General features: G+C 48.4%; 4 protein-coding genes across 4 annotated transcripts; 2 read left to right on the top strand and 2 right to left on the bottom strand.

Moving 5' to 3' along the window:
- The first annotated feature begins 5,203 nt into the window (after nt 1-5,203).
- Nucleotides 5,204-6,016, top strand: LOC128400564 (histone H1-like). Its single transcript, XM_053362862.1, has one exon. The coding sequence runs from the start codon at nt 5,249-5,251 to the stop codon at nt 5,912-5,914; it is 666 nt and encodes a 221-aa protein (XP_053218837.1). The 5' UTR covers nt 5,204-5,248; the 3' UTR covers nt 5,915-6,016.
- A 456-nt stretch (nt 6,017-6,472) lies between these two features.
- On the bottom strand, nt 6,473-7,093 carry LOC128400572 (histone H3). Its single transcript, XM_053362875.1, has one exon. The coding sequence runs from the start codon at nt 7,091-7,093 to the stop codon at nt 6,683-6,685; it is 411 nt and encodes a 136-aa protein (XP_053218850.1). The 3' UTR covers nt 6,473-6,682.
- A 338-nt stretch (nt 7,094-7,431) lies between these two features.
- On the top strand, nt 7,432-10,210 carry LOC128399233 (uncharacterized). The gene is made up of 3 exons (XM_053360473.1): nt 7,432-7,801; nt 8,320-8,754; nt 9,832-10,210. Exons 1-3 carry the CDS (start codon nt 7,493-7,495, stop codon nt 10,147-10,149), a joined length of 1,062 nt encoding a protein of 353 aa, XP_053216448.1. The 5' UTR covers nt 7,432-7,492; the 3' UTR covers nt 10,150-10,210.
- LOC128400577 (histone H2A-beta, sperm-like) lies at nt 8,074-8,758 on the bottom strand. The gene has a single exon (XM_053362882.1). The coding sequence runs from the start codon at nt 8,641-8,643 to the stop codon at nt 8,299-8,301; it is 345 nt and encodes a 114-aa protein (XP_053218857.1). The 5' UTR covers nt 8,644-8,758; the 3' UTR covers nt 8,074-8,298.
- Nucleotides 10,211-12,225: the final 2,015 nt, after the last annotated feature.

The following is a 12,225-nucleotide window of genomic DNA, read 5'->3' as shown; positions in this document are numbered from 1 at the left end:
CTCCAAGGGCCTTCTGGAGGTTCCCTCACTGCAAGAAGCAAAGCTACAGGGAACCAGGCAGAGGGCCTTCTCGGTGGTGGCACCTACCCTGTGGAACACCCTCCCATCAGATGTCAAGGAAATAAACAACTATCTGACTTTTAGAAGACGTCTGAAGGCAGCCCTGTTTAGGGAAGTTTTTAATGTTTGATGTTTTATCGCATTTTTTATATTCTGCTGGGAGCCGCCCAGAGTGGCTGGGGAAACCCAGCCAGATGGGTGAGGTATAAATACTGTATTATTATTATTATTATTATTATTATTATTATTATTATTATTATTATTATTATTTTATATTTTATTTTATTTTATTTTATATTTTATTTTATTATTATTAATTTGCCCGCCAGTCTTTTATTACCAAATCAGCCTTTAGGATTTCACATCTGGGGTTTTTGTGCAATAATATGTAAAACTGGGCAAAACAGTATCAAATGTCTGCCAATGAACAAGAGAACTATGCTTATCAATCGACCTGAGCTCTGCTTTTGGCCTAGTGAACAGGGTCTTCCTTTGCAACACACTTGCACATGCTCTGTCAGTTTCCAACTGAGACATGAGACCAGCTCCTAGATGGTCTCAAACTATTGTTTTCCCGTAGAGCAGAGACCAACCTGTTGCTTTCCTGAAGAACGTGAGAAAAGCCTACTGGATCAGGCCAGTGGCCCATCTAGTCCAGCACCCAACCAGATACCTACGGGAAACATGCAAGCAGGATTTGACCCCAAGAGCCCTCTCCTGTCCTGTAGTTTCCAGCAACTGGTATTCAGAAACATTGAAGGCAGAGCATAGCCATTTTGACTAGCAGCCATCAATAGCCCTTGTGCCTCCAGGAATTTGTCTAATCCTCCCGATGTTTTGGACCACAGCTCCCATCCCATCATATGGTCCCGCTGGCTGGGGCTGATGGGACTTGTAGTCCAAAACTGTTTGGTAAAGGCTGCTGAAAGAGTAGGGCAGAGCTTTCCAAACTTTTCATGTTGGTGACCCACTTTTTAGACCCGCATCATTTCGCAACACAGTAATTCAGTTTTACTAGCAAACCGGAGGTTGTGGTTGTTGTTTCGTCGTTTAGTCATGTCCGACTCTTCGTGATCCCCTGGACCAGAGCATGCCAGGCACTCCTGTCTTCCACTGCCTCCCTCACTTTGGCCAAACCCAGGCTGGTAGCTTCAAGAACACTGTCCAACCCTCTTGTCCTCTGTCGTCCCCTTCTCCTTGTGCCCTCCATCTTTCCCAACATCAGGGTCTTTTCCAGGGAGTCTTCTCTTCTCATGAGGTGGCCAAAGTATTAGTGCCTCAGCTTCAGGATCTGTCCTTCCAGTGAGCACTCAGGGCTGATTTCCTTCAGAATGGAGAGGTTTGATCTTCTTGCAGTCCATGGGACTCTGAAGAGTCTCCTCCAGCACCATAATTCAAAACTGTAACTCCTTTCCAGCCCCTGAAGGAACGCAGGGAGCATTCTGACACATCTACACACTGCAGCCGACACACTAACGCAGGGGTCAGCAAACTTTTTTAGCAGGGGGCCAGTGCACTGTCCCTCAGAATCTTGTGGGGGACTGGACTATATTTTGGGGGGGGGGGGGGAAATGAACGAATTCCTATGCCCTACAAATAACGCAGAGATGCATTTTAAATAAAAGGGCACATTCTACTCATGTAAAAACACACTGATTCCCGGACCGTCCGCGGGCCGGATTGAGAAGGCAATTGGGCCGGATCCAGCCCCCCGGCCTTAGTTTGCCTACCCATGCACTAACGTGTCACGACACATAGCTTGGAAAGTTCCGGAGTAAGAGGTGTATGTGTGTGCATGTGCATGCAGTTGGGAACTGACTAACAAAATCTGAAGAGCTTGGAGGAGGTAGGAATGCCTTTTCTGTCTCCACATGAATCACATAATCAAAAAGGGCTTTATTTCCTGCCCTCCCATCTTCTCTTGAAGATAACAAAACCGATAATTGCATGCTGATAGTATTAGCTGCATGCTTTTCTCACACATGTGACCCAGAGTCATAGACTGAAAGAAGCAACCTGGGACTTCATGCGCAAAGCACCTTGAAGCTTGAGGTGCGTCTGTCGAGTCCTTAATGACGCCTGTGTTGCAATGGATGGCTTTGCCGTAGAACAAGCGAAAAGTTTTTGAATGATTTCTTAATATATTGTTCCACAACAGCTTCAAGATCAACAGATCTGATCTTAAAACTTGTCTGGGGCAAGGAAGGGATTTTGGAAGTTCCCACTTAAAATGCTCTATATTATTCCTTATTACAGTGGTACCTTGGGTTAAGTACTTAATTCGTTCTGGAGGTCCGTTCTTAACCTGAAACTGTTCTTAACCTGAAGCACCATTTTAGCTAATGGGGCCTCCTGCTGCCGCTGGAGCACGATTTCTGTTCTCATCCTGAAGCAAAGTTCTTAACCCAAGGTACTATTTCTGGGTTAGCGGAGTCTGTGACCTGATGCGTATGTAACCCGAGGTACCACTGTACTACCTTTTAAACCATCCCAGTGTGGCATAAATGATCTCTCCGCCATCCTTACCTCCCCCAATTTTATCCTTACACCAGCCCTGTAAAGTGCGCCAGAGAATTATTGGCCTAAGGCGGCCCCGGGGGCCAGATCCGGCCCAATCGCCTTCTAAATCCGGCCCGCAGTCTGGGAATCAGCGTGTTTTCACATGTGTACAATGTGTCCTTTTATTTAAAATGCATCTCTGGGTTATTTGTGGGGCATAGGAATTCGTTCATTCCCCCCCCAAAAAAAATATAGTCCAGCCCTCCACAAGGTCTGAGGGACAGTGGACCGGCCCCTGCTGAAAATGTTTGCTGACCCCTTCCCTAAGGTCGTGCAGGGAACTTCAAGGCTGAGATTTGAAACTGCCTGTCTGTGGCCCTGGTCTGAGGAGTAAAAAAAAGAAACATCATACTAGCAAAATGTCTGTCTCTGAAGCGTAGATATTTGAAGATCTGTGAATAATCCTGAATCATTTTTGACCCTACGTTTTAGCATCAAGCACTGTGCTATGTGCTGAAGTGATGCTACATTTAATCAGGTGAAACTCCAAAATGTTTCGCATAACAGCTATTTTAAGAAGAGTCGCCAGACAACCAGTTTGGACACAGTTGCAATATGGAGTGGTTTGCCTTCACGCCTGTGAACGTTCACTAGAAATAATAATAATAACCTTTTGTTGCTGTAGAATTTGAGGCTACCAAGGAATCAGAGGATCTATTTGAGAGGCACTAAGAGAAGAATAGGTGAAACATCCGGCAGACTTCTGTTTCTGTTTGCATTCTACAGTCCCAGGTGTATTTTGATTAACTTACTTTTGCTCCTCTGAGAAGGTAATTTACCAAACCCAGTTCCCAAACCCTGTAGAAGGGTAGATTAGGAACATCAAATAAATCAACAATGTACGCAGGCAAAACTCTGTGGATTATAATGGCCATTCTTCTTATACTGCCCATTAAATAAGGACCCTAAAAGAGATTTATTTATGATACTACTACTTAGAAATCTCTCTGGAATAACAGATCCTGTCAGGATTATTGATTTGCTGCAGATACTGATAAAACGCATGATATGTAAAACAGCTTTCTTTACTAGGGAAAAAAAAAGTCCACCACTCTGAATAGATTCTAGAGGCATCGTATTAAGATCTTTTAAAAACAAGAAAACCTCATTTGTATTATGAATCTTGGATTTGTTTGTGAAATCCTAACTGGGTGTGTGTCCCCCTTTTTTTGCTATGATCTTTGTTTTTTTGTTTTTGCTTTTTTAAGCAAACAAAACTGACTGAGAAGGAAATCTTACAGAGATTTACTTGTGAGTAAGTCCCAATTCTAAGATTCACTACTGAGTGTGAGTGGTGGCTTTTCCACACGCGCCAGTTAGGCAACATATTCCACAGGGATTTTTGTTGTGTGTACTTCCTGTGACAGCAAACACACAAATGCATCCATTCCTGTGGCACCTTCAGCAACCGATAGATTCATTGTGGCACCTGCCGCAGAGTCTTCTTCATCGGTTGCGTGAAGCTAATCTGTTCTTTTCAGTTATTTGGTAAGTTACTGCAGTCCTGGGCTGCCGCAGCTGCTCTGAACTTGGCACAGAAGTATCACACACAGGCACTACCTGCACTCCATGGCCCGATTACAATATTTGCGTGTACAGGTCTGCTGAGAATCATGCCACATCACAAATCGGTTAAGTTTTCAAGTTGCTAGAAGACTCTGCTTTGTATAGCCAATAGAGAGTTGCAATACCAGTAAACACACAAGTAGAACTTCATTACAACCAACTCCCAATGGATTGCACTTAGGGTACACTACCCCTCGCCTATTCCCCAAAAGAGACCCCTGTGTTGAACTTTCGGCGACATCTAGATTTATTTGCTGAAATTAATTTGAAGACAGAAATGATAAGCTCCATAGGCTGACGTCCTCCGGTCTCTTTGCCCAGGGAGCACCAAAGAGAGACAAATGCGGATGACTTTCAGAAAGGCGTTAAAAACCTTTTAAAAAACCCAAGTGCAATTTTTTTACTCATCCGTCCAAACCGGCCCTCTTCAAATAATCCCAATTCCTTTCCATCACTCTGTCGCTCATTTTCTGGGGCCGGCGTTGCTATCATGCCTTATAGCAATTTAACCCGAAGCTCGTTGTCAGATGTGTTACTTGACTCGATGAAAGAAGCGGCTGCCGCGAAGTTCCCGGCCGAAAAGCCTTCCTTTCTTCACCGGCCGGGTGCAGACCCCCCGGGCTACCTTATGCCGGACCTCCCGCGCCCGCTTCTTAAAAGCAGCATTTGCTATTTTCGTCGAAAAGCAAAAGTTTGCAAATTTTCAGGCCGGGAGAGCGAGCCGAGGCTGAGTTCCCCGCTCTTTTCCGGAGGAGCCCTGCCACCCCGGAGCGTGAAAACCAGGTGATCGAAAGCCCGCATCCTCCCCATCGATCCAGCCTGGAACGGAAGGGATCCGCGGACGGGACTCGGAGTAATCGACTCTTTTGTGCGGGTTAAGAAACACAAAAGTTGCCCGGACCAGGAGCCCAGGTCTGGCTGTCAAAGCGCCGTGCTCGGAACGCACCAATCAGCGCGCAGCTCCTCCCCTATAAATACGAGGCAGCGCCGCCGCCGCGTCCATTCAGCTTCTGCTTTGGTGACTCGACGGTGTGCTCAGGGGGCGGTATAGTTTCGGATCAGGATGACTGAAGAGGTTCCCGCCGCGCCCGTCGCCGCGCTGCCGGCTGTCAAGGCTCCCGCGAAGAAGGCCAAGAAGGCGGCGGCCGCCGCCCCGAAGTCCCGCAAGGCCTCGGGCCCCAGCGTGACGGAGCTGCTGACCCAGGCGGTGACGGCGTCCAAGGAGCGCGGCGGCATCTCCCTGGCCGCGCTGAAGAAGTCGCTGGCGGCCGCCGGCTACGACGTGGAGCGGAACAACAGCCGCATCAAGCTGGGCCTGAAGAGCCTGGTGACCCGGGGGATCTTGCTGCAGACCAAGGGCACGGGCGCCTCGGGCTCCTTTAAGCTCAATAAGAAGCAGGCGGACAACAAGGACAAGGCGCCCAAGAAGAAGCCGGCGGCGGCGGCTGCGAAAAGCAAAAAGCCCGCGGCCAAGAAGCCCGCCAGCGCCGCCAAGAAGGTGAAGAAGGCGGCCGCCACCAAGAAGGGCGTCAAGAAGCCGGCTAAGAAGCCCGCGGCAGGCGCCCGGAAGGCCGCCAAGAGCCCCAAGAAGCCCAAGGCGGCGGCGGCCAAAAGCAAGAAGGCCGCCAAGAGCCCCGCCAAGGCGAAGGCAGCCAAGCCCAAAGCGAAGCCCAAGACCCCCAAGGCGAAAGTCGCCAAGCCCAAGAAGGCGGCGCCGAAAAAGAAGTAGGAAGGACCCGCTCGGCTTGCGCGAGAGGCAGCAGCGCTCCTCGTTAACCCCAAAGGCTCTTTTAAGAGCCACCCACAAATTCAAAGAAAGTGCTGAATTTCCCTTTCCCATGTGATGTGCTTCGGTCCTGTGATGCAAGTTGCCGCAGTTGGTAGAATCGTAGTGGGTCCAGTCCCTTGCACAGTCTCCCCCTCCCAATTCGAAACCATACCAGACCCCGCTGAGCAATTGTGTGCTAGTAGTATCGTTATTGCTGCAATTCTAGGCTTTCCTTTTAATCGGGTATCCTGTTGCTCATTTCCCCCCGCCGGCTTTTTTATCCGTGCCAAGTCACTTGACATTAATGTTTCTGCAACTTTGTTTTACGGGGCGGAGGGGGAGGGAGACACCACGTGGCAATGGGGTGGGCGGGGAAAAAGCAAGTGGCTGCTTCCATGATACTGTTTTTAGATGGGAGGGTAAAAATGGATTTGCTTTCCCTTAGTGAAAGAATGCTAGCTACCCCAGGGCCTGATAAAACGGGGCACAAGTCACTGAAGGAGGAAAGTCGAAGGGGCAAGATCCATGGGAGACGCCTGTAAACTGCACAGAAGTACCACGCCGCTGTGTCCACTTTTAACATTCCCAGCAACTGCTGCTTAATGCACAATACCGAACTGGTAAAATTAATATTGCAGTAATTAACAGCTTTTTAAGATTATGTGGTGGCTCTTAAAAGAGCCTTTGGGTTTTTGAACGTAGGAGGCCCCTACTTTGACAACGAATATCTTAAGCTCTTTCTCCGCGGATGCGGCGAGCCAGCTGGATGTCTTTGGGCATGATGGTGACCCGCTTGGCATGAATGGCGCACAGGTTGGTATCTTCGAAAAGGCCCACCAGGTAAGCCTCGCTCGCCTCCTGAAGCGCCATCACCGCAGAGCTCTGGAAGCGCAGGTCTGTCTTGAAATCCTGCGCGATCTCCCGCACCAGACGCTGGAAGGGCAGCTTGCGAATCAGCAGCTCGGTCGACTTCTGGTAGCGACGGATCTCTCGCAGGGCGACAGTCCCAGGGCGGTAGCGGTGAGGCTTCTTCACGCCCCCGGTGGCCGGGGCGCTCTTCCGGGCGGCTTTGGTCGCCAGCTGCTTCCGAGGCGCCTTCCCGCCGGTGGACTTGCGGGCGGTCTGCTTGGTACGAGCCATGGCAAACGAAGCAAAGGACTCTCTTCAGCAAATGAGACAAAGAGCCCGGTTGCTGGTTATTTATAGACCGCTCTCGCAGTCTTGATTGGCTGAGGACTGAGCATTGTCAGTTGGAAAGTTTGAATTTCCTGGGCTGAACAGCAATTGGCTAGACAAGATCACGCAAGAGGGCTAAGTGGGGCGGGGCCATAGCCTGGGTTTTTTTCCCCCGCCAGGACTCTCATTGAGCAGCTGCAAAAGGAGTGCATTTGATTGGACGAAATTGAGACAGTTCTGCAATGCACAAAAGTATGCCTAGGTTTTCATTCTGGTCGGACATTTCTATATATAAGGAGAGGGAGCCCTCCCTTACAATGCATTTTGTTTCTTGTGTCGTTGTTCGAAGGTTGATCTGCAAGCATGTCTGGTCGTGGGAAAGGCGGGAAAGGTTTGGGAAAGGGAGGCGCCAAGAGGCATCGCAAGGTGCTTCGTGACAACATCCAGGGCATCACGAAGCCTGCAATCCGCCGCCTGGCTCGCCGTGGCGGAGTCAAGCGCATCTCGGGCTTGATCTACGAGGAGACCCGCGGCGTCCTGAAGGTCTTTCTGGAAAATGTCATCCGCGACGCCGTGACTTACACCGAACATGCCAAAAGGAAGACTGTGACCGCTATGGATGTCGTGTACGCTCTGAAGCGCCAGGGTCGTACTCTGTACGGCTTTGGTGGCTAATTCTAGATATCAAGGTTGCAGCTTAAAGCCAAAGGCCCTTTTAAGGGCCGCCCACCTTTTCATAAAAAGAGTTATATACTTTACCTTATTTTCTCTGTTATGGATAGACTTAATCCAAAACTTTAGACAGTGGTTTTCAAACTACCGGTAATCTGGGCCACACTCAGAATATTGTAAATCAGTGGCTGAAATGTTTAGTAACACCCTGAGAACCACTGCTTTACAATAGTGACTGTACCTTGAGATCCTTGGAAGGTAAAATGAATAAAGGCAGACCGAGCGCATGGGCTTAGCCAGAATTTTGTTTGGGGGGCGTGCAGGCTTTTAAGATGAAAGCAGCGAGTGCAGTGCTTATAAATTCACAATATAGTGTTTTCAGAAATGCAGTTTGAAACTTTCAGCAATATAAGCTCAGCTCCCTTATGACAGGGTGGACGGCTCTGAAAAGAGCCTTTGTGAAGTCCTGACGCCGCGGTCTGATTTTTACTGGGCCTTCACTTTGTGATCTTGGGCAGGACGCCGCCCTGGGGGACGGTGCCTTTGGCCAGCAGCTTGTTCAGCTCCTGGTCGTTGCGGATGGCCAGCTGCAAGTGCCGAGGGATGATGCGCGCCTTCATGTTGTCCCGCGCCGCGTTGCCGGCCAGCTCCAGGATCTCGGCGGTCAGGTATTGCAGCACCGCCGCCGTGTAGACAGGGGCTCCGGCTCCCACGCGCTTCGCGTAGTGCCCTTTGCGAAGCAGGCGGTGCACTCGACCCACAGGGAACTGCAAGCCCGCCCTGGACGAGCGAGACTTCGCCTTGCCCTTGGCTTTGCCGCCCTGCTTTCCACGCTCAGACATCGTACGGCGAAATCGACAAAGGACTACAACAACGAAGAGCAGAATGAGCAGAATCTTGCAAGCCGCCTATTTATTTACTCCCGATGGATTCTTTCTGTCAAGTCTGATTGGGTGAAAGAGAGATAGGACGTGCTTAGCACCCAATGAGAATGTGTCTTCTTGCAACCAACCAGAAAGTTACATTTAAATTACGTATATGCTTGCGCGAGCTAATAGAAATGTCACATGGGGCGAGTTTATATTTGCATGTTCTGCTTTTTTTAAAAAAAGGGGGTGTTACGTCATTACTCTTTCGTCTGAGAAATAAATGATGGTGACCATATTAGATCGTGTTAAAAAACGAAAAGGAATACCTTTGATTGGTGTTTTTTCTTAACGTGACAAACTATGACCAGTACTTACATTCAGAGCACAATATAAAATTAAAGTCAAACAAGCAAACTACATTCTCTTTTGTCTCTGCACGCGTGTAAATACTGTATTGGGAAAGGCATGTGTCCTTGTACTTCTGCCACGGAAGCGAAAGCTAGTAGCGTAAAAGGAGACCAGAACGTCCTTCATCGAGGCAGCACCAAATGCCTTATTGTTATTTTTTTTAAATGTATAGACTCAGGCTGATCGTTATCGTCATTTAATTGTGGACCAAGGAAGTGGTTTACAAGAACCATGCAATGAAAGACGCCAGATGGATTAGATGACCATTGGGATCCCTTCCAACTCTACAATTTTACAATTCTAATGCGACATAAACCTCTGAAATTTACAGTATGCTTTTCTAATTATTGCTCCTCACAATTTTGCAAATGTTAGGATAAGAGTTTTCAGGTTCTGTTTTATTCTTTCCCCCGCCTCTACGCTATTGTTTTGTTTTTCCATTCTGTTCTGCGCCATTTCCAGATTACAGTGCTGTACAGTACTTAGTATCACCGGACAGAATCATAATTTTGTAAATTATGAAACGTGTCTATAACTCTCACGGCTGCACTATCCTCCCCAAATAAAAGGCATGAAGCTGATTGGTGGAAAGTATAGCCTATAGCGTTATGGCGTTTGGAAAGAGGGCGTGGCTCAGTCAAAGGCTAACATGTACCCTTTCAGTCTTCCCTCTGGTCGGACTTTGCTGTATAAAAGAAGCAGCTGCGCTATTATTCGTTTACTTCATTCTTCAAGAGCACGGAGTGTTAACTTGTTACCATGTCTGGTCGTGGAAAAGGCGGGAAAGGGCTGGGCAAGGGAGGCGCCAAGAGGCACCGCAAGGTGCTTCGTGACAACATCCAGGGCATCACGAAGCCTGCAATCCGCCGCCTGGCTCGCCGTGGCGGAGTCAAGCGTATCTCGGGTTTGATCTACGAGGAGACCCGCGGTGTCCTGAAGGTCTTTCTGGAAAATGTCATCCGGGATGCCGTGACTTACACCGAGCACGCCAAGAGGAAGACTGTGACCGCCATGGATGTCGTGTACGCTCTGAAGCGCCAGGGCCGCACTCTGTACGGCTTCGGTGGCTAATCAGGATATCAAAACTAACTACATTACAAACGACCTCAAAGGCCCTTTTAAGGGCCGCCCACCTTTTCATGAAAAGAGCTGACACAGTTTAGGCTGCTAAAAGCGTTTTTTTGCCTAGGTAGCCTTGGTTATCTGAAATATATATGAGCCACTTTGGAAAGCGCAATATCGCATCTAAACGCGTTGGATTGTACCAGACGTGCCCAGTAATGAAGTGAGGCGATTTAAATAAATGCTGGGAAGTTTAAAAAACACATTTTGGTATATGCAGTGGAGGCAACGAAGGATAATTGTCATTAACAGCAGCAGCAATACTGGTAGGTAGACGTGGGAAACGTAGAAAAATGGTGTTCTGGGAGAGAGCATTAACCTAAAAACGGGCTAGGAGGGCACCAAAAATGCCGAGACTACAAGACTGACTGCGTTGCCTTCATATTGATATTAACAACTTTCAGTCTCTTTTCCCCAAACTTTAGAAGCCAATATGCGTGTCTAAAAGATACAAAGTGCTGTTAGGTGGTTGAAGGATGGGGAAACAGGTGATTTCTACACTTTCCGACCTACGTAGCTGCCGGCTCCACTATTCCGGGATCAGCTTTTTGGGGTGAGCAATCTCCATGCAATTTATTGCCCGGGGTTTCGCTTCCTCCGCTATTAACACCCCACCCCGCTCCAAAACTGCATTGCGGCAGGCAGCTCCTGATTCCCAGAGCTTTACTTCGCAACGTTGCTGGTGAAAAAATACCCCTTGCTTTACTACACGTGTCGGGTGCAAGAACGTGCATTTCTTAAGGGCAGCCTTGGAAGCGCAGGAAACTCTTTCGGGAAATTGGTGATTCATAAAAGAGCCTGCGGAGGGGCAGGGGGGGTTTCGCTGCTCAAAGGAAAACGTGAGATGCTTGCAACCAAATGTTGCTTTCTATATACAGTACTCACCTAATTTAGCTTCCGAGAGAGGGCGCTGATTGGATGAGAATGGAACTCGCTCACCAATGAAGACGTGGTTTTATCGCCCTAGCCAATCAGAATGCTCATTCCGGAAATAACCAATAAGGTTCCCCCTAAAGAAACCTCTATGGAGGTTTTTAAGCAGAGGTTGGATGACCATATGTCATGAATGATCTGAGATTCCAGCATTGCAGGGGGTCAGACTAGATGACTCTCGGGGGTTCCAGATGTCAAAGAGAAAAAGAACTACCAGACTGTTAGAAGACATCTGAAGGCTGCCCTCTTTAGGGAAGCTTTTAATGTTTAATAGATTATTATATTTTAATATTCGTTGGAAGGCGCCCAGAGTGGCTGGGAAAACCCAGCCGGATGGGCAGGGTATAAATAAATTATTATTATTATTATTATTATTATTATTATTATTATTATTATTATTCCTTCCAAATCTACGATTCTGTGATTCTGTGAAATGGCTAGCTTAGCTCCTGGAAACAGAATAATGAAGGCAGCCATTCCAGCACTGGGAAAACTGAGGAGCAGAGCTCACTCGATTGGCTCTGCAGCGACAGGCCAGCTGCATCAGGCCTCCTTCCCCCTCAAATGTCATTAAGGGTTAAACCACAGAGCCTAGGACTTGCTGATCAGAAGGTTGGTGGTTCGAATCCCCACGACGGGGTGAGCTCCCGTTGCTCAGTCCCTGCTGCTCCTGCCCACCTAGCCGTTCGAAAGCACGTCAAAGTGCAAGTAGATCAATAGGTACCGCTTCGGCGGGAAGGTAAACGGCGTTTCTGTGCGCTGCTCTGGTTCGCCAGAAGCGGCTTAGTCATGCTGGCCACATGACCCGGAAGCTGTACGCCAGCTCCCTCGGCCAGTAAAGCGAGATGAGTGCCGCAACCCCAGAGTCGGCCACGACTGGAGCTAATGGTCAGGGGTCCCTTTTGTTAGGATATTTCCGTTCCACCTTAAAAGGGAGCAGGATGTTTGTATAACAGCCTGCGTAAGTTCCTGTCTCACAGGATGTTTATGTTGTAAGTTCCTTTCGTTTTCTGGCTGTTTTGCCTGAGCAGTCGGAGCAGACGGTCATGCCTTCTTTGTTCTGACCAACGCCTAATAAACTGTAAATATGCA

The sequence above is a fragment of the Podarcis raffonei genome, chromosome 13 (genome assembly GCF_027172205.1).
Source record: "Podarcis raffonei isolate rPodRaf1 chromosome 13, rPodRaf1.pri, whole genome shotgun sequence".
NCBI classification, from domain to species: domain Eukaryota; kingdom Metazoa; phylum Chordata; class Lepidosauria; order Squamata; family Lacertidae; genus Podarcis; species Podarcis raffonei.
This window is presented reverse-complemented; position numbering and strand designations above follow the sequence as displayed.

Coding starts and splice junctions, on each gene's coding strand:
- LOC128400564 (XM_053362862.1), top strand. CDS start 5,249: ATGACTGAAGAGGTTCCCGCCGCGCCCGTCGCCGCGCTGCCGGCTGTC.
- LOC128400572 (XM_053362875.1), bottom strand. CDS start 7,093: ATGGCTCGTACCAAGCAGACCGCCCGCAAGTCCACCGGCGGGAAGGCG.
- LOC128399233 (XM_053360473.1), top strand. CDS start 7,493: ATGTCTGGTCGTGGGAAAGGCGGGAAAGGTTTGGGAAAGGGAGGCGCC. Junction 7,802..8,319: donor CTCTGTACGGCTTTGGTGGC/TAATTCTAGATA, acceptor GATCTTGGGCAG/GACGCCGCCCTGGGGGACGG. Junction 8,755..9,831: donor TTTCTGTCAAGTCTGATTGG/GTGAAAGAGAGA, acceptor GAGTGTTAACTT/GTTACCATGTCTGGTCGTGG.
- LOC128400577 (XM_053362882.1), bottom strand. CDS start 8,643: ATGTCTGAGCGTGGAAAGCAGGGCGGCAAAGCCAAGGGCAAGGCGAAG.